This window comes from Macrobrachium nipponense, chromosome 42 (genome assembly GCF_015104395.2).
Source record: "Macrobrachium nipponense isolate FS-2020 chromosome 42, ASM1510439v2, whole genome shotgun sequence".
NCBI lineage: Eukaryota > Metazoa > Arthropoda > Malacostraca > Decapoda > Palaemonidae > Macrobrachium > Macrobrachium nipponense.
This window is the reverse complement of record NC_061103.1, coordinates 47,790,752-47,811,272: the sequence shown is the minus strand read 5'-3', so window position 1 is coordinate 47,811,272 and position 20,521 is coordinate 47,790,752. Positions and strand designations below refer to the sequence as shown.

At 37.5% G+C, this 20,521-nt stretch overlaps 1 protein-coding gene across 1 annotated transcript; it reads left to right on the top strand.

Annotated features, from left to right (window-relative positions):
• Positions 1-799: 799 nt before the first annotated feature.
• On the top strand, positions 800-19,627 carry LOC135213452 (nephrin-like; the record flags this gene model as incomplete). The annotated part of the gene is given in 9 exon segments (XM_064247404.1): positions 800-1,466; positions 15,322-15,457; positions 16,215-16,420; positions 17,562-17,756; positions 17,872-18,027; positions 18,159-18,319; positions 18,486-18,630; positions 19,153-19,283; positions 19,476-19,627. Coding segments are annotated over 9 exon segments (1,358 nt in total), but the record flags the coding sequence as incomplete, so codon positions are not given.
• Between the last annotated feature and the right edge of the window lie 894 nt (positions 19,628-20,521).

The following is a 20,521-nucleotide window of genomic DNA, read 5'->3' as shown; positions in this document are numbered from 1 at the left end:
TACAGCTGCTGAACTAAATATAAGAGAACACTTAAAACTAAGTTACAAGGCTGATTTAAGAAAATAAACAATCAATAAATTACGTTAATTTGACAACAACAACAATAATAATAATAATAATAATAATAATAATAATAATAATAATAATAATAATGATTTTTCCCTTTCCTTCATTATCTCATAAAGACGTCGTTAAATTTACGCGTAAATAACGAGAGAGATCCTTAGTGATATGACGGCGTCAGTACGACATAACTGCTAATGACACTTACACAATAACACTCTGGCGAACGTTCACTGAGGAGCTGTCATCTAGGAAACCCTTTTAGGAAAGATTCTGGGAAATACATCTGGCTTTTGCCTGAAGATGTCAGTGAAGGTTTCTTATAAAAGGGGTTTGTTGTTATCGTTAAATTTGAGAAATTGTTGATTTGACGTGAATTAGGCTGATGTTACATATATATATATATATATATATATATTATATATATATATTATATATTTATATAATATCATATATATATATTATATATATATATATATATATATATATATATTATTATATATATATGTATATATTAATTAATAAGAAGACATTAAGAACATACATTAAAACCACTAAAATAAGAATTCCAGAATACTAAAATACCAAGAGTGAATTCAAAATACCAAAATTTGGCGCAATCGGAAATGTCACAGGACCTCAGCGCTGCCCACTGAGTCGGGGTCAAACAGTGCCCAGAAGTGGCACGAAGGACTCAAGCAGTTGAGCAACCCACCAGTCTGGGCAGCAAGACTCTTCAGTTCGGAATTCCCAAACGTCAGTGCACTTGTGGCTGTTGAAGGAGGTGGACGTACGTGAAGGTCCGCGAACTAAGTGTCTCTCGCCAGATCGAATCTTGAATCACTTCCGATTCCTGAATTCTAAAATAGAAATGTTTTCAGATGATGTTCATCAATACTTGAGGCAGCTCTTCGGACGTGAGTGAGTGGCGAACGAATGTTTATTGTTTCTATTTTGTTGTCGAGTTGCTTCAAAATATATTTGCAAGTGGAAAATAAATGTTACAGTGCGACATTCGTGAGCCTATAAATATCCGTGATTGAAAATGGTGCGAAATTCATCTTTAATTTCAAGAGACAGTTTTCAGTGATTATGAAATTATTCATCAAATAATTCTCGATTATTAAAAACATTTCTCCAAATCCCGACTGTGAGAAGAAACCATGAAAAAGGAAAGACATCATTTCCAGAGTCTTTCAGACTTTCTGTCTCATACACAGTACCTACATTTCCTGATGTGTTTCATGTCAGCCACAGATCTGTTTCTGTGAACCTCGGACGTCTTCCGACTCCACAGCAAAACTGAGAAGAAGAAGAAGAACGATCATGAATCTGCTTCGGACGACGACTTCCTTCTTCGCCCTGATTTCCTGGACCTTCGCTTCCAGAGCGACTGAAGAAGGTGAGTGAGTCGCCCCTTTAAAATAAAAGGGCTCAGGGAAGCTCAGATGGGACAGAACAGAACCAGTTAACCGAATGGTGATGGAGGGTGGACATAGAAAGGAATAGATTAGGCAATCAACTGGATAAGAAAGGAGGTTGTGTCAATGTTGAAGTGGAAAACATTGTTGGGGCAGACCCACCTGTTTCAATTTGTTTGGCACAGCAGGAATATTGGTACTGGGATTTTGCCCCCTTATATGTATATATATCTATATATATATATATATATATATATATATATATATATATATATAATATATATTTTATTCGAGCTACAAACGTCCTTTAATATCTAATTCGCTCTACCTCGGAATTGATAATTTTCGTATATGTAAACCGAAGGGGAATTTTTTAGTTGATAATAATTTCGTCCTCTCATGGGATCGAACCACCGTCCAGCGGACAGGGACGAAATCAAGACGACAGTGACGTTATCGATTCGGCTAACAAGTGAGGATATAAGTTCATACCGATTCTGACCTTACAAATCACCGTCGAACTCGGTTATTCGTAATTAGAAGCGATATCCAACCCCCTCTACCTTGTTAACAAATTCGAACGTTTGACGAAAGTAGCCATATTATGAATAATTATCACATCACCGTGATTCATATAAATTATTCGAGCTACAAATGTCCTTTAATATCTAATTCATTGTTTAGGTTACTAATAGACACATAATGGGGTTCTTCCATTCATTTCAGTATTTATATACGCGACATTAGTAACCTGAACAATGAAGTGAAGAAAATAATTTGAAAATAGGAAGGAATTTTACAAATGCTGGTTAACAATGAAAAGCTATTCTCTTTGATGAATGTTGTATCCGTGAAAAATTGTGCTCTAAAAGTATATACTATATATATATATATATATATATATATATATATATATATATATATATATATATATACAGAGAGAGAGAGAGAGAGAGAGATGAGAGAGAGAGAGAGAGAGAGAGAGAGAGAGGCAGGGGCGAAGATGCATCATCAAACATTGTAATTCACAGCAACGGGCATCACTTGAGGAATATATATTTATTCAGTGACGTTTGATATCTGGCGCAATGTCCTCTCAGACATGCACGATGACGTCACGGCGTTTCCGAAAATGTTTCTCGCAAAAAGAGCATCGTCAACTCCTTCATCGTCAGTCACCTCCTGATCTTCAAACATTCCAGTAGGAATTCGATTCCTGTTTAGCTGGAGATCACATATCGTGAACCTCTTTTGGAATTAGGACAAGATTCGTGTTGCTGTTTCTATGGCTGAAAATAGTGTGAATTTTATCATTAAAAAACATTTTTGTTTAAACTTAATGAATGTTTTTATTGATGGAGGGTACAGGATGCCCTCGACATCTGGGGAAAGAGTAGTCTGTATGAATTTAGCTGCGAGTATCACCCGCTCATTGTGACTGCTAGATATATTTTTGTTCTGAACTTGCCTTTTTTCTTACGCGTTCGTTATAGAAGCAGAACATAAGAACAAAGGCGTGTGGAAAGAATAACGCATTTAAACAGAACACAAGACAGCTTCAGCTTGAAGGTACTCGTCCTTCATCGAGGGTTTCGCCGTTAATTAAGATGTAGGGAAATGTGTAGCTGGACATACGCGAGATAGATTGCAAGAATGTTTGTATGTATACATGATGAACAAAGATGTACAGAGTAAGTCAGATACTGATCATTTTTGCATTCTTTATTATTTCAGTAAAATGTAATCAAACATTGCATGTACTTTATACTTATGACGAGGTGATGAAATCCATAAATGCCAACTTTGTTGAAACCAAATTAACATGTTCACTTTAGTGCCACAGATCATTATTATAATTTAGTTGGGGGGGGGGGAGTCCACATGACTGCATCTCCTCATTACATTTTTCATTATCTTTTTTAAGGAGAGCTCATTATTCCTATAATGAAGTGAGATGATGGAACAATAAGCGTATGATATTGGTTGTTTATTTTAATAATGAGAGACAAAGGACTGGATGGAATTTTGGCAGTTCGTATAATGTGCACATGAATTGAGTGTAGCTTTATCAGGTTATTTCTGTAGCCTCCATTTAGAGACTGAATTGAGTCTTGCAATGGAATTCATTTCACAAATTCTGATGCTGATATCAAATGACTGAAATGGGTTTTAGCAAAGCAATATTAAGCACAGCATATTTCTTTATTATTTATGATGATACTCATGGCCTTCAGAATACTACATGAAAGATTCTCCACGTTTTAATACTTATTATGATTATTTTTATTGTTAATTACGGTTTGATATGTCGAGTTATGCAGGGCATAATTAATAATATAATTGATAATAACAAATTAATGTTGTGGAATAGCGTGATGTTTTATGAAGAAACTATTATTTTCACATATATATATCATGTTGTTAGTGTACTTATAAAAATCACAAAAAATAACAATAAAAAATTCAAAACTTTACAAGAACAACGAAGAATTACAAAAAATGTTTGACGCTTGGTGAAAGCGTCTATTGGTCCAGTAAGCCGCCCGGTGTGTGCTGCCATCTAGTCGGTAGTTTCAATAGTGTACTTGTAATAGTAGTAGTAGTAGCAGGAAGGCCTTTGTAACGGCACTCCTCTTGGATACCGGTTTTCTTCGCAAGCAAGATCTTTGCCAGCGAGTTTCTTTTATCGCTGTGTTGCATGAATAATATATTAACAATGATTAATATCCATCGCTACATGTGAATATAAAGAAAAACAGTACATCGGTGATAAAGTCTTGTGCATCAAATTGAAATATTGGTATAAAAAATCTTGCTACATAATTTGATTCACAGAACCTGTTTAGCTGCAGTGTATTGTCTCGTAGAGACACTGACTTTACACACGTGTGTGTATTTGTGTGTGTGCGTGTGTCTGTTACTGACCTTTTATAAAACCAAACTCTACAATCAATTTTTTAAAGTAAGATGATTTTCATTTCTTGAAGAAATTTGAATGTATATCTTTTTTAATTGAAAGTTATGAGTTAAAATATTTTTATAAAGGTATCTCTATATCGATAGCTACAAACCTATTCCTAATTTTTGCAACAACAATAATAATAACGCTCTCATGCCTATAAGTAATATACCGGTCTAATGTTTATTCATAAGCAAAAATGAGTCAAAATGTCTTTCTGTCAGATACAGCAAAAGCGCCTTCGATCAATCTTTGTCCACCGAAAGATTATATGGAGGTTCATGTGACGTTTATGTCCCTGGTGGGTTCAGGGTCATCGCTTATTTGGGAACCAGCTTCAGGTCCTCTTTGTCATTTGTCTTTGTAGCATTTTCCAGTTTTTGTTGACGCCGTTATTGCTAATTCTCTTGTGTGCACTTTATCACTTATGTGGGACTTCCCATTTGTTATTATTCAAGTATAGTTGAGATCATTCTTCTGGTTGTAGACCCATCTTATTTTTCTTTAAGCCGGGAATCTTTGTCCCCTTATTTGGCGGACAAAAAAAAAAAAAAAATGCAATCTGAACATAATATGGCAGAACGAAAATGAAATTGTGACTTGACCCCAGGAACAGCAAATTCAATCTTCGCTTACCACAAAGAATGTTGTAAAATGGATGCCTCGTCTCAGTATTATCATTCAGTAGCTTGTCAGATGCAAGATTGGTTTCTTGTCTGGTAATGTCTAAACTTATCTGTTTGAGAAAAGACGTCCTGTTCACCTCGTCCCGGAGAAATGCTTCTAAACTTTTTATATGACTGTCGCACCAGCATTGCCACAGACGCTGAAATAAAGACTATTTGATATTTCTGAATATATTCAATCCAAATTTATTTTCCAAAGATTCACTCACTTCTTATGAGCAAGAAGAAAAAAGATAAAAAAAACAAAAATAAATATATAACTAAATAAATACAAAAAATAGAAATATAAGTTTTTGTATGTATGTTTTCTTCTGTGTTATGAGTGGAAGAGGACATTGCCTGAATTATGTCAGACAATATGCCACATAATAATTCAAATAATTAAGAAACTCGTTGCACATACGTATATCCAAGATGTATAGACTACCTACCCATTCGTGAACAAAGTTAGAAACCAAGAAAGAAAAATAAAGCAAATAATACAAAAGAAACGAGCAATTAAACATTAGGAAACATAAACATCAACATAAGTCACACCGAACATCGGTTATAGTACTCAGCCCTTCAGAGACACAAGACGACCGCTTGTATAAACTTACTCCAAGCAACTGCTTTGTATCATTGTCTACAATAACATCCCTTGTCATAGGAGGCTTCAACTTACCATATCTGTCATAACGCTCCCCCATCACCCCCCCCCCCCCCCCCACCCCTCCTCTCCTTTTTCGAAGATAAACAAAAGCTTCCTTTCAAGCGAAAGGTCGGCATAAACCTCTGCTTGCACACAGGAAATGTTGAAGGTCACCGCAGCCTCCTGCTTTCTCAGTTTGGCTCTTGGGGTGAGGTTGGTGGCATCACGTCCTTCATCTTAACCCGGGCAGACGCCAGTACCCATTTAAAGCCGGGTGGACTGTGGGGCGTGAAGCTGGGCGCGAACAGGGGACCTAGCAAACGTTGGTTAAAAGCTGAGTTGCAGCCGCCAGTAATGGCGTCCACTGCATGCTCCTTCCACATCAGTGTCTTTAACCATTCCCTATTTTTCATATCTCTTTTTTTTTTATGATGTTCCCTCTTTGATTACAGGGAGCGAACTTTGATATTGGAAAGAATGTCAGTAAGATAATGAAGTCTGTAAGGCAAGGCTGCTTATTATTCATAATAATGGGCGTGTGACAGACCATCAGGGATTTTATGAATGGGGAGTTTATCTTGTGTAGCTGAATTTAATCATATCGAGAATTGAAGATACATCATATTTCATGTTCCATTAATGATATAAAATAAAGGAATATCTCTCTTTATCTCTCCTTCTCTCGTTGAAATATGTGCTTACATTCCGATAGATAGATGAAATATTGGATCAAACGTTAGCGTTGAAGATGATCTCATCTACTCTGGACTTGGGTCACTCCCGCTGAGGAACCCAAAAAGCTCTGGGGATTCATTCGCTTCAACCAGCGAGACTTCGGGAGGCCTCCAGGGAAACAGCACAGAAATAACCGAGGTAATATTTTTGGCTTCGTTGTAATGCCGTCGTTAATGCGCCTGACGAGACAGACGTAACTTTTTACAACAGACGTATTTTTCTCTGCCAAGTATCCCCCGATCGCCGATCGATTGAAGTCTCACAGTTTCCTTGTTTTGTGTTCCCAAGTTTCTTCGTTTGTCGTTCTTGTCGATGTATTTTTCTTGTCGTCTTTCGTTGACTTTGTTATTATGTTTAACTTCTATTATTATTAATCTTTTTATGATCAAATATATGTTGGTTGATGATCGTTAGCCAAATAGTGAACGTTACTTTCCGTAACAATTCTCTCAATAATTTCATTCGAGTAAGATATTCGGGTACGTATTCGTGAATAAAACATGAATAAAATGTGAATAAAACATTCATCAAAGGACAAATATACTCAGACACTCTCTCTCTCTCTCTCTCTCTCTCTCTGTCTCTCTCTTTTTACGGAGAGAAACCATCGTGAACAAAATTTCTTGGTACCTACCCAATAAAGACATAATTATTCAGAAGTTTGCGAACCTTCGTTTGTGATCTGCTATGCACATGTACTGATGTACACGCGCTGAACCTAATTGCATTTTTTATTGCATTCCGCGTCTTTCATGCATATCCAATGTGCGTGCATTATCTCTCTCTCTCTCTCTCTCGCTATTCAGGATATAAAAAAGACAAAGAATTATGGCTTTGTGCACCAGTGTTTGGAAATGCAGGCTGAGTATTCCGAGGGTATACTTACATAAATTTCCCCGTGGCCATGAATCCCCCTCTTATTTTCTTTTGGATATAGTTACACACACATATTCATATACTTATAATATATATATATATCTATATATATATATATATATATATATATAGATATATATATAATATATATATATATATATATATATATATCCTATTAATATAATATATATATATATATATATATATCTATATATATATATTATATATATATATTATACTAATATATATATAATATTATATATATATATAATATATATCATATATATAAATTATAATATATATACTTTTAGGGCATGGTTTTTCTCTAATACAATTTTCGTTAAAAGCAATTGCTTTAGTGGCATCAATAAGTTTCTTGCAGGTATCTTCATACCGACGAAGTTTTTTCCGATTCTCGTTCGTCACTTTCTTTCTGAGGTCCTCGGTGGGGTCTTTTGTTAAACGTTGGAATTTGGAAGTGTCCAGGAGGATCCTATCCATCTTTTCAAAATAATCACTTTTCTCCATCACTACGTACACTGATGATTTGTCACCTTTCCGTATGATAATGTCTGGGTTGCTACGTAGTTCTTTAGCGGCTTCCCTCATCTCCTTGGTGATTAATTGGCTTCGGAAATGTCCTCTCTGTCGTCCTGCCTCTCCAACAAGTTCATCAATGAAGGTAGGTGTTAGTTCTAGCTTACCATCATCTCGGAGTTGTAAAAGTCGATCTATAAGGGACTCCGTTTCTATTCTCTTGGCTTCAGTGTGTGGTTTCTTGGCATAGTGGCACTGCAGACCCAGGTTCAGGAAAGACCTTTTATGGGGGCTAAGGTCGATTCCAGCCAGGTTGACGAAGCCATCTTTGTGTTCCTCACTTCTCACGGGGCCCCCATGAAGGATGAGTAGCTTCTTGTTGTGCCTCGTTGTCACCACCTGTCTGTATTTCCTCTCCTCTAACGCATATAAAAAGTCTGTCGTGAGTGCGTATGTCAACAGAGCCTTCACACACAGCTCATCATGGAGAGATATACATAACGAACTCGACCGAATTCGCCAACTGCTGACAAACAACGGGTATGCAGATCAAATTATCGAAGCAGCAATAAAAAAGAAAATGGACGATTTTTACCAACCCAATACGATGACGAAAAACGAGAACTTGATTATTTACCATCGTGTACATTATGGGTCTGCATACAAGGAGGATTGCTGCACACTACGTGGGATAATAAACAGAGGCGTTACCCCAAAAGCCCCTTACCATAAAATAAGCCTCAGGATATATAGTAAGCTCAACCTTGTAACAGCCTTAATAATGAAGAACAGCACCGCTCCGGGGGAACCGAAGGAGATGTGTACGAATGTAGTTTACAAATTTACTTGTCCAGAGGAGGTGTGTAAACCTCACAGCCAAAACTACATCGGGCACACTACAACGACCCTTCGGAGACGTCTGCTGGCTCATAGAAATCAAGGGGCCATCCATCAACATTACATAGATGTTCACGACAGGAAGCCATCTCTACAAGAGCTCATAGAAGGCACCCAGGTCGTGCACAGAGAAGACAACTACGGTCGCCTCTTAATAACGGAAGCGGTGAGCATCGCTATTCAGAAGCCGACCTTGAACGTCCAACAAGAATCGGACCATATACTCCCCTCCAGCAGGAGAAGGAATACGCAAGCCAACAGGGACCAGACAGCGCACCCCAATCCACCGAGAACATCGCGCCCCTTGGAAGACATGAGAAGACCCAGCGTCAGCGAAAGTCAAGTAACATCCTTGCTCAAGTCGCTGAGATCCCGCCCAACACGAATCAGCAGCCGTTAACCAACGTAGACCATTTTGCACATACACACACACACACACACACACGCTCACTCACTCAAATTTAAATCATACACATTTATGTATAAACAGAAATTATCTCTTGTACCTTTATGCATGCTATAAAATATATACATATATTTGTATTCCTGTATTTAGATTTCTATATTAATTTTCATTCCTGTATGTAATTTTGTAATTTTTATCTAAAACCAACATGTAACATATCAAATTTTAAACATACATTTAAGGAAACTCTAGCACATGGCATTGTATTTTGAATATTTATTTAATCACTGTTTAAACTTTCACTCTTATTGTCACAGTACATATGTCCTTATGTTCTTTGTATCCAAAAGAACGCCCTTAAGCTGTTAATCCATAGACTAACCAGTACCCATACCTCAAGATCATACCTCCCACACGATGAAATAAATAGGCCGAAAGGTCAGATTGTAAGTCAGTAGTCGCTTGATAATGCCATAAGGCGAAACAGCTGTCGTGACAAAATTCAATAAATGGAAGAAGGAAGTCTGCGTATTTTTCACCAGAAATTGACGAACGAGAATCGGAGAAAACTTCGTCGGTATGAAGATACCTGCAAGAAACTTATTGATGCCACAAAAGCAATTGCTTTTAACGAATATATATATATATATATATATATATATATATATATATATATATAGATATATAGATATACTTATGTATATATATACAAACTCACACACACAAATTCACGTTCATGTACTGAACACTTTCTAGTAGACATCAATACGTAATCACAAATTAAGGTGGAACTATACAACTGAAGGCATCATTTGCAAAACACCCTTTGATTTGCTCGTAACTTCTGAAATATGCCGACGAATATATATCCTTGTCCAGTGACTGGAAGAGAGCCTGGCCTCTTCAGTTCTTCTTGGCTGTGAATGAATAGGGAAGAGAAGCCTGGTTTTACATAATACTAATTTTGGTGGAAGCGACACCCCAATTGATGTTCCTTATTAATATAATGATATTTTGTTAATTCTAGCTATTTATGAATATTTAAATTCGATAATTCAGTCCGTCTTTTGAACGCAAAACCAGATCCTTTCATATATTCGCATTTTATCACTAAACTTTTCGTTTTATTTTCGAAACTCGTCTTGGAATTCGTGTTCGTCTTTTTTGGAAGTTTTACAATGTTTCAGTTTCCCTCTTTGGCTTCGGAATTTTGCCTTCCACTCTTTTTAAATTCTTGCTGTGATCCTGTATTGTTTTTATACATACTATTTAAGTTATCCTTGCTTATATTATATCGTTCACTTGGCGCGACGTTTATTCCAGATTTTATAAGAAAGAAAGAGACAGAAATTCATATCTTTGCTCCCTTCGTCAACCTCCAAAAAGAATCGTAACCTTTCATATATACCTTTGATTTCTGCTTCCGTTTAGCTGAGCATATCTTCCTCCTGTTCGCTTTGCTCTTTTTATCTTCCTCTTCTTCTTCTTCTTCTTCTTCTTCTTCTTCTTCGTCAGGATAAAGATGTCTCTGTCTCTGTCATGTCTCTTTGTCTGTATTCAATTTTCCCGTTGGACTTTTATTTTCTCTCTTGACTCTGTCACTCCGCAGGTCAATGACACTCGGTCTCTCTCTCTCTCTCTCTCTCTCTCTCTCTCTCTCTCTCTCTCTCTCTCTCTCTTCGTTTACCATCATTGACCTGAGAGCTCTCCAGCTCACGTTTCATTTGGAAGAAAGTTTAATTTTCTCAAATTTATTTAGTAATAACACAAAATGTTTATATACATCATGGTTGCTTTCAATCTGTATAGGTTCGTGGTGACGTGGTCTCTTGTTTATCACTTTTTCATAAATTGTATTTCAACGGAGATCTTTCACATTCACAATTGATCCCTGATCCCCTTTGTCTCCCGAGAGACCTTACAGACCTTACAGACCTTACAGACCTTACAGACCTTACATCTTGTTCGGGTTGCCCCAGGTCCCTCAATGTGAGGCACCTCTAATGTCTACCAGAGTTGCTAGTGCATCTTCCGGTATATTTTGCATCTTCCAATCTTGGATGGTCTGGGATGCAGCTTACATATTTGTCGTGCTTATTCTTAAACACATCTACGCTCACTCCTGATATATTCCTCAGATGAGCAGGCAACGCATTGAATAGACACTGTATTGTCGATGCTGGGGCGTAGTGGATTAATGTCCTGTGTGCTTTCCTTATTTTTCCTGGTATAGTTTTGGGCACTATTAATCTACCTCTGCTTGCTCTTTCTGATAGTTTTAGCTCCATGATGTTTTCGGCAATTCCTTCTATCTGTTTCCATGCCTGAATTATAATGTAGCTTTCTCTTCTCCTTTCTAGACTGTATAATTTTAAAAATTGTAGTGTTTCCCAGTAGTCAAGATCCATAACTTCTTCTATTCTAGCTGTAAAGGACCTTTGTACACTCTCTATTTGTGCAATATCCTTTTGATAGTGTGGGTACCACATCATATTGCAATATTCAAGTGGACTACGAACATATGTTTTATAAAGCATAATCATTCCCATTTTTGCTTTACATTTTACCAAAAGAATTGTTATTTGATCATTGCATAACATGTTCCTATTCAACATCACACCAAGGTCTTTAACTGCTTCCTCATTTGTGATTGTCTCATTATTAGGTCCCCTATATGCATATAGCTTTCCTTCTCTATCTCCATAATTTATTGATTCAAATTTATAAGAGTTAAATACCATAGACATTACTGTCTATGTCTTCAATCATAATAACAAACTGCAATGCAGCTAGCACCATACCTTGTGGCACACCGGATATTACCTTAACTTCATCCGATTTCTCATCGTTTCCAATAACTATCTATTTTCTGTTGTGTAAACATTCTTTTAACCATCTTCCTACTTTGTCCACTATATTATGTTTTCTAATATTCTTCGCTAATATATTATGATCTACCTTGTCAAAAGCTTTTGCAAAGTCTAGATAAACCATATCTGTTTCTTTTCCGTTTTCATATTTTTATATATGTTCTCTCGGTGGACTAACAGATGGGTTTGTGTACTTTTTCTGGGTACAAAACCATGTTGTCCTATATTAAACAAATTATTTTTCATTAAATGTTTCACAATATTTTTCTTCATTACCCTTTCATACACTTTCATAATATGTGATGTTAGACTCACAGGCCTATAATTACTTGCCTCTAGTCTTGATCCAATTTTGACAGTAGGGGTAATATATGGTAATTTGTGCTCATCATAAATCTTGCCTGTATCTACACTTTGCCTTAATAATATTGCAAGTGGCTTTGCGATAGAATGAGCTACTTTCTATAACAAAATAGCAGGAACACCATCAGGCCCAGCTACTGCTCCAATTTTTATTTCATTAATAGCCTGCTCTATATCGGCTTCATTAATATCTATGTCTGATAAATATTCATTTTTTTTCATCACTTATTTCTGTATCATTATCTTCATTATCAATTCTAGGGGTAAATTCTCTCTTATATCGTTCTGCTAATATGTTGCATATTTCCTTTTTTTCATTCGTTAATCTCCCTTCAATTCTTAGAGGGCCTATTTCTATTCTTCTTTTATTCATCTTTTTCGCATACAAGTACAATAGTTTGGGGTTTTGCTTGATATTTACTAGGGTTTTTTCTTCCAAGTCCCATTTTTCATTTTCTTTTGATTGTATAATCTTTTGTTCTGCCTTTTCTATCTTACTTTTTAGTTCCATCACTTTCCAAGCATTTTTTCTTTTGCAAGAACTTTTTTCCATTTTCTGATTTTCTGGAACAAGATCCTTCTGTCTCTTGGTATGCATGACTGATGTTTACTTTTCTTCTTCGGTATATATTCATCCACTATTTTCTCTAATATTTTATATAATATTTCCGTATTTATCTGTATATCATCACTTACGGAAATGTTTTCCCAATCTTTGTTTAATTCTTCATTTTTTTTTTACCATTTTACATTTTTACTGTAGAAATTGTATTTTCCATATGCTTCCCACTTTTTCATCTCTTGCTTCTCTCTGTTTTCACTTGCTTTGGAATGGACTATTAATTTTATGACATTATGGTCTGAAATACTCGCATTATAAACTATTATTTCTTTAACATAATTCACCTCGTTCACAAATACTAGGTCTAAAGTATTTTCCTTTCCTGGTTGGCGGGTGATTTATTTGTTGAATGTTGTATTCTAGTAGCATATCTAATAGCTTTTCGAATTGTCTCTTATCTTCTGCACTACTATTACTCTCTTTTTTATATGTATAAATACAACCACAATCTCCTATTCGTTCTGTCCAGTCTACAAAAGGAAAGTTGAAGTCTCTGGATAGGAGAATAGTCCAGTCCTTGTGATTTTTCTATCATTGTGTCAAACTCTTTAGTATTAGGGGGTCTATATATTACTATGTTCATTAATTTTTCAGATTCAAATTCTACTGCTATTAGTTCACATTCTGAGTTATTATATTTATCATATATTTTTCCTTGTTTTTTGTCTTTCCCATATATTGTGGTTCCCACTTGATTCCTATTTTTTCTATCTGATCTATAAGTTTGGAACCCTTTTATTTGATCATCATTACCAGTCTCTTGGGAATACCAGGTTTCACTTATATTCATTATATCTATTTTCTTTTCAATTTGGGTTAGTTCTTCTAAGAACTCTATTTTTCTTTTTGAGTTACTCGTAAGTAAACCCTGCGCATTCATCACTATGATGGTTTGCGTGTTATCTCCTTCATTTAATATGGGTAATAATAAGGATTTTCCCATGTCTCTTTCCTATTCTGGTATGTTGTTCTTTTCTTCACTTCCAGAAATTCTGACATTAAAAAATACAACTTTTCCAGTATATTTGATCTTCCTTCATCATAATTATTAATTTTGTGTATGAATCTGCAATTGTCTCTGTATCTGCACCATCCTCTAGCATTGTATATACAGTATTTGTCTCTTGAGCTGTATCTTGGAGCTGATGCTTACAGATTCTTTGTTGACACTCCATAGCGCAGTGATGGCTTGTTTTTTTTTCCTCCACCTCATGTTCTTTGTTCCTCTCTTTATTTGTTTCTTTTCCATTTTGGATTTTATTAATTAATTGATTATTTAATTGATTTTGATTCATGGCTACAGGGTGTATATATTTACATTTTTTGTTGAACGTACATCCTTTTCCTTCTTTTAGGCTTTTGCATATTTTTGGATGTAGAGAGAGAGAGAGAGAGAGAGAGAGAGAGAGAGAGAGAGAGAGAGAGAGAGAGAGAGAGAGCAACCAGATTCGCTGAACAGCAGAAGCGCCAATATGCAGCAAATGTGCCCCGCTGTCGAACCTCTCAGTTCCTTAGGTCCTTTATTCCTCACACCGATGAACTGGGGAACAGCCTCCCAGAGGAAGTTGTGCAAATGGAACTTCAGAAGTTCAGGCGAAAGTGCAATACTTAGCTATTCTAAATAGTGCTATTCTTCTTGTCGTGAATTCATATCTGTCGGTTTGTTAATTTGTTATTTTCTTTCTCTCCTTTTAATAAGTGGTATCTCTTCTTTCTGCATTTCCTTTTACCTCCTCTTACCTCTTCACACACAAGGAGAGAGAGAGAGAGAGAGAGAGAGAGAGAGAGAGAGAGAGAGGAGTAGAAGACAAACAGTAAAAGAAAATAATAAAAAAGTCGAGAAAAGTCCTAAAATGAAAAGGGTTAGACAGAACACAATCGTATCAGGGCAAAACAGCAGTCACTTTGGAAAAGAGATGTTTCTCTTACCGTGATTATAATTAGCGTAATGAAACTTCCATTTCAATGTATGAACATTCTGCCCCCTGACGACATGAAGGCTTTTGATGCAAAGGCCCCTTCCCCCGCCCCACAGGCCTTTTTTTTTTTTTAAGTCTTAAGCCTTAGGCCTTTTGTCTTTCATAGGTACTGTCTGTGAAGGGGGACTTATAGAACATATTTTCCATTGGGGGAAGGACTTACACTCTTGGGATTCCGCTGATAGAGAGATTGAGGAAGGGTGAAATAGCATTTATTATTATTATTATTATTATTATTATTATTATTATTATTATTATTATTATTATTATTGCAGACACGATGGCGGAGGTGTGGGTAGTCTCCGGGGGGAGGGTCAGCCTCCCCTGTGTGCCAAGGCCGAAGGTGCCGGGGGACCAGCCAGTGCTCGTCCTCTGGTACCGCAGATTCAGCAGTTCCCTGCCCATCTACAGGTGAGAGAAAGAGAGAGAGAGAGAGTGAGAGAGAGAGAGAGAGAGAGAGAGAGAGAGAGACACATGAAGGCACACAAAAATTGTTACATTAAAAAACTGAGAAGCCATAGATAAAATATTTCAGTAAAAGTTAGAATTCAGCAATAATTCTGGAATAGAAATAATAGAACTGAGATGTAGGAAAAAAACAAAAAACATTTAAGAAACAAATCTAAAGAAGTTTAATGTTAGTTTAGCGTCAGGTCAGAAACAGAAGAGCATCTATTCCACTGATATGCAAATAGCATACAGACCCTGAGCCTCGCCAAACAATGGCTGAAACAAAGAAGCCTCTCCCTTTAGCACAGTCCCGGAAATTGTTTGCAAATCAAACAAAGCAAGCAATAACAAGGCAAATATATACAAATGCACAATCATACCAGGATGCTACGTGGAACTGACTTGGTTAAAAACCCAGAAATATTTTCGGATGGCTAATATCAATATTAGCAATCCACAGGACAGTTTCAATTCGAAACTTCAATGCTTGACAACTTTGAAACGCATTTCTGGTCACTATTGTGAACCTAATTCAGCTGTTGTCATTCACCAGAGCAAATGAAATGGACAGAATGGACATGCATATTGCCAATGCATCAATCACCCTGAGCTAGTTAATAAAATGTTTACTGGATCTAAAGGACAAATTATATAGACATTTCCGATCACGTAATATTAGACTAATTTGCAGGTTATACAGTTTTATATCCACTTTCAGTTACGACGCTCGTGTGGGAGACTTCTCCAGCGGCGTCAGGTGGTGGGACGAAGTGGTCCTGGGCAGAAGGGGCTATTTCGTGCCCTCCAGCACGCCCTCGCTGGTGCTCGAACCCGCCCACGCCCACGATCAGGACGTCTACACGTGCAGGATCGATTACCGCGTTTCGACGTCCACGACAACCAGAGTCAACCTCACGGTGGTCGGTGAGTAAAAGATCACAAGTGCCTTTTTCCTTTACTATTTTGTGTCTGGTGACTGGCTTTGTTCTGTCTTGCTGAGCGTATTGATGTGACGGTGGCTGGTGTAACTGTGACAGCAACTATGAGGTGTGGCCCCCATGGGATCGATTTCGTTCGAAGTCTTCTAGGCATGATAGAATTTGATAATGAGAAATCACCTGTCCAGAAAAGTGCAAAGTCTTCGAATCGACTGAATATCCTGCACTTATGCAAACGCAGTTGCTTTATGATGCTTTATAAGATCTACTCCATTGATTCCGCTGCTTTTACGTTAGACTTATTGTCGGTCTATCTATTCAGGATCCTTGACACGATTATTCAAGAGTCCCCGATGTCGTTTTTTTTTTGTTTTTTTTTTTTTTCTTTTCTTTTGCAATGGTTACCTGTGGGAAACAAAACATTATTTTCTGGAAGTGTGGCGTTTAACATCATTTGAATATTGGTCATTTTTGAATAATTTTTGAGAAATTACTTTTTGACTGTTATTTGCTATAACTATTTTATTTATTTGTCTATTGCTTCACATACTAATGCTCCCTTGCATCTCATTAAATATTCCATCTCTTTCTTTGTTTAAGTCAGAAACTTTTCTCAAGTAATCCAGAGATACTTTCAGATATTGCCTTCACATATAGTATTTGCAGACCTGCAAGAGAAGGACTTGTAAAGAACGCATTCAAACTGGAATTCTTAAGAAAATAAATCTTAAATAAGCCTATGGTGATAATAAAAATAATTTTATCAGAAGCTACATATAATGAGATTTTTTTTAATAATAAGGCAGATGTATATGTATGTAAAAGCGTAAATGCTTTTACATACATATATGCACATTTGCATGCATACTCTGTGCAAACTCATTTGCGTACAAATATATAGTTTATATCTCATTAACAGTTTCTATTTAGAAAGGTATATATACAGAAATGGACTTTAGCACTGATCTTTTATTTATGTTTTCTGACCCCCACCCCGAAAAACAATATTGCAAAAAATCAGCTTTAACAATGTTACCAAAAGTGAACATTCCACAAGAAATATTAATCTCAAGAAAAATATTTCTGAATAACTATGATCATTAATCAAAATCTCCTTGTTTATGCAGTGCCCCCTGGCCCCCCTGTGGTGATGTGGGAAGGCCGAGAGATGGTGGGGACGGTAGGACCCCTGCAGGAGAACCAACTGACGGAGCTGACCTGTAGGAGCGTGGGAGGGAGTCCTGCGCCCTCTCTCTCCTGGTGGAATGAAGGAAGGGAGCTCCCCCTCCTGCTCTCTCATTCCTCTTGGGATCCTGTGACAGGTGAGGATTTCAAGGACCTCAGAGTCTTCAGGTCAAATTCAATTTCTTTTCATTTCAGAACAAAAGAAAAATAATCAAATGTCTTAAATAAATTTCTGGAATAATTTACCTTCAGGAACAAGTACCACTGAAGCCACGGTTTCAGTGACTGCCAAAAGGGAACTTCAAGGGGCGTCCCTGACTTGCTATACCCGGATGCCCTCCCAACCCAGCGCCTCTGGAGATGCTAGGATCCTGCCCCGGAGTGTCTCTGTCTCCCTGAGTATCACACGTGAGTGTCGACACCACCAGGTGTCCTTCTCTCAACTCTTCACTTTCTATTGTTATAATTGTCACGGGATTTGACTCCAGGTCTTCTTGGGCTTTATCCTAATTCAAGATTAATGTATCCCTTGCTTCTAGTATCCCCAGTCGAGGTCCGAATCCTCGAACAGCAGGACGCCTTAGTGGCGACCTCAGGGTCGACTGTAAGCGTCGTGTGTCGCGCCCTTGGGTCACATCCTCCTGCAGAGCTCTCCTGGTGGAGGGGCATCAGGTCCCTGGAGCCACACGTCACTCACGCCGTAAGTTTCTCTGTGTTTCCATTTGTGAATCAGCACCATTTAGATTTTCTTGAACGAATACAAGGACAGGGTAAACATAGTGATTTACGGTCTCTTTCACAAACAGCAGGAAGCTTTGGTTCTCCTCATAATGCAAAAAGGTAACCTCAGTCTCTCTCTGACTCAGATACGAGACGGAGGCAACATCACGACAGCCACTTTGACAATCGCTGTGACTGGGGAGGACGACGGAGCCACGATCACCTGTACAGGAGCGAATCCTGCCCTTCCACACGAGCCCCTTTCGGACAGAAGGAAGCTCATTGTCTACTGTGAGTTCCAGAGGTAATTAATTGCCTCTTCACTCGCTGACTGAAGAAGAACAACAACAACAACAACAATTAGGCGGAGAAACCTTTCAGGGTCGTTTCTCGTTTAGGATAATTTGTATCTCTCATAAATGTTATGTTTTCATTCATTAAGAGAACAAATGATTCACCATTTTGTTAATGTTTTGTGAGTTTCAAATCTAATTCTATCTATGTTCAGTTACGGAAACTATAATTGATATAAAGATTTGATTTATCGTGTGTTTTTTTAAGTAACCTAATGAAGGTTATTTATGTACAGCATATTAAGCCTGACTTTTCCTCAATCAGTGAGTGAAGAAGCTATAAGTTATCGGATATATTTTGTATTTTGGGATGAGATTTGTTACTGATCCTATGAATGATTTGTCCTATGATTATCTCTTCACGTTTCTCATACATGAGAGTTCGATTCTCTTTAATATTCAAGCAACACCTGATATTGGATGATCATTTAACGGATCGATTTTCTCATTTATTACCCAGACGAGCCAATAGTGGATCTCTCCCTCGGGAAGCAACTGGAGGCTGAGAACATCAAGGAGGAGGACGAGGTGTCCTTCGAGTGCCACATCAAATCGAACCCCAAATTCCACCGCATCGAGTGGCACCATAATGTGAGTGACACTCTCGGTCGTTCCTCTAGTTCTGGGGACACCGGGAATCTTACTGATTCCTGGCGTGCTTTGGTGAATGAATATTGAGAGCCTGTGGCTGTTGTTCCTGACGTTTGAATCTGAGGAATGATAATAACAGGAATCAAATTCCTTCTTCTCTAACGACCCTCTTCCTCCCTTTGCCCCTCCAAGGGCCAGGACATCCCTCAGAACGTGAGTGCCGGTGTGGTGGTCAGCGGGCAGTCTCTAGTCCTTCGGAGTGTCGCCAGGAGTCATTCGGGATCCTACGCATGTGCGGCCACCAATGCCCAAGGGCGCACTGTGAGCAATACCCTTTTCCTGACAGTCAGGCGTGAGTGTTCTCATCAAGTTCATGTATTTTTTTTTTTTTTTGAATATTTCAATGGACCTGTACAGAATCGTTTACGAATTCCAAGGTCACTCAGGATTGTCCACATTGTAATTAATATTTAGCAATTGATTTCTTTTTCACATTTCTAAAAAATATTTTTTCTTAGTGTCTGGGATAAATGGGCAACACACACACACACACACACACCCAATATCGGAATCATTAACTCGAACGAGAAAAAGCAAGAATTTGAAAAAGACGGATGAGTCTGTTTTGAGAGCGAATTTTATTAAACTGAGAGCGACATTTATTACAGGACAAACGAGATGGGGAAGTAGACAGCTATTGATACTCTTTCGCGGGTTAAAGGAAATACTGATAAAACTCTTGCGATGTATATACATACTTCACCGAGGAAGTAACATAGTGAGTTCATTATAGGCAGAGAGGAACAATTGATATAGTTTTTGCATAGGATACTGGTGGTACAATTTCTTGAAATGATTTATTGCAATTAGGAAACAAGATTAATCATTTATCAGATGTCGAAGAAAGACAAACGTGAAGTTATTGTCAATGTAGCTGGTTTTATGAAAGATACCTTGAAGTAAAAGTTTCTTTGTCTTCTCTCTCTCTCTCTCTCTCTCCTCCTACTCTCTCTCTCTCTCTCTCTCTCTCTCTCTCTCTTCTCTCTCTCTCTCCTCTCTCACGAAGCATATCGCATAGAGCCGCCAAACTCTTGTTCATTCCTTCCCTGTCCGTTGACTCTTCCTCCACCTCAGACACTCAATTTGAGGAAAGAGTGAATTGCTGGTCTTGGACGGAAAAGACTGAATCTTTAGGAAGTTCAGCCTTTGGCTTTTTGTTCATGATTGAGGAATAACAG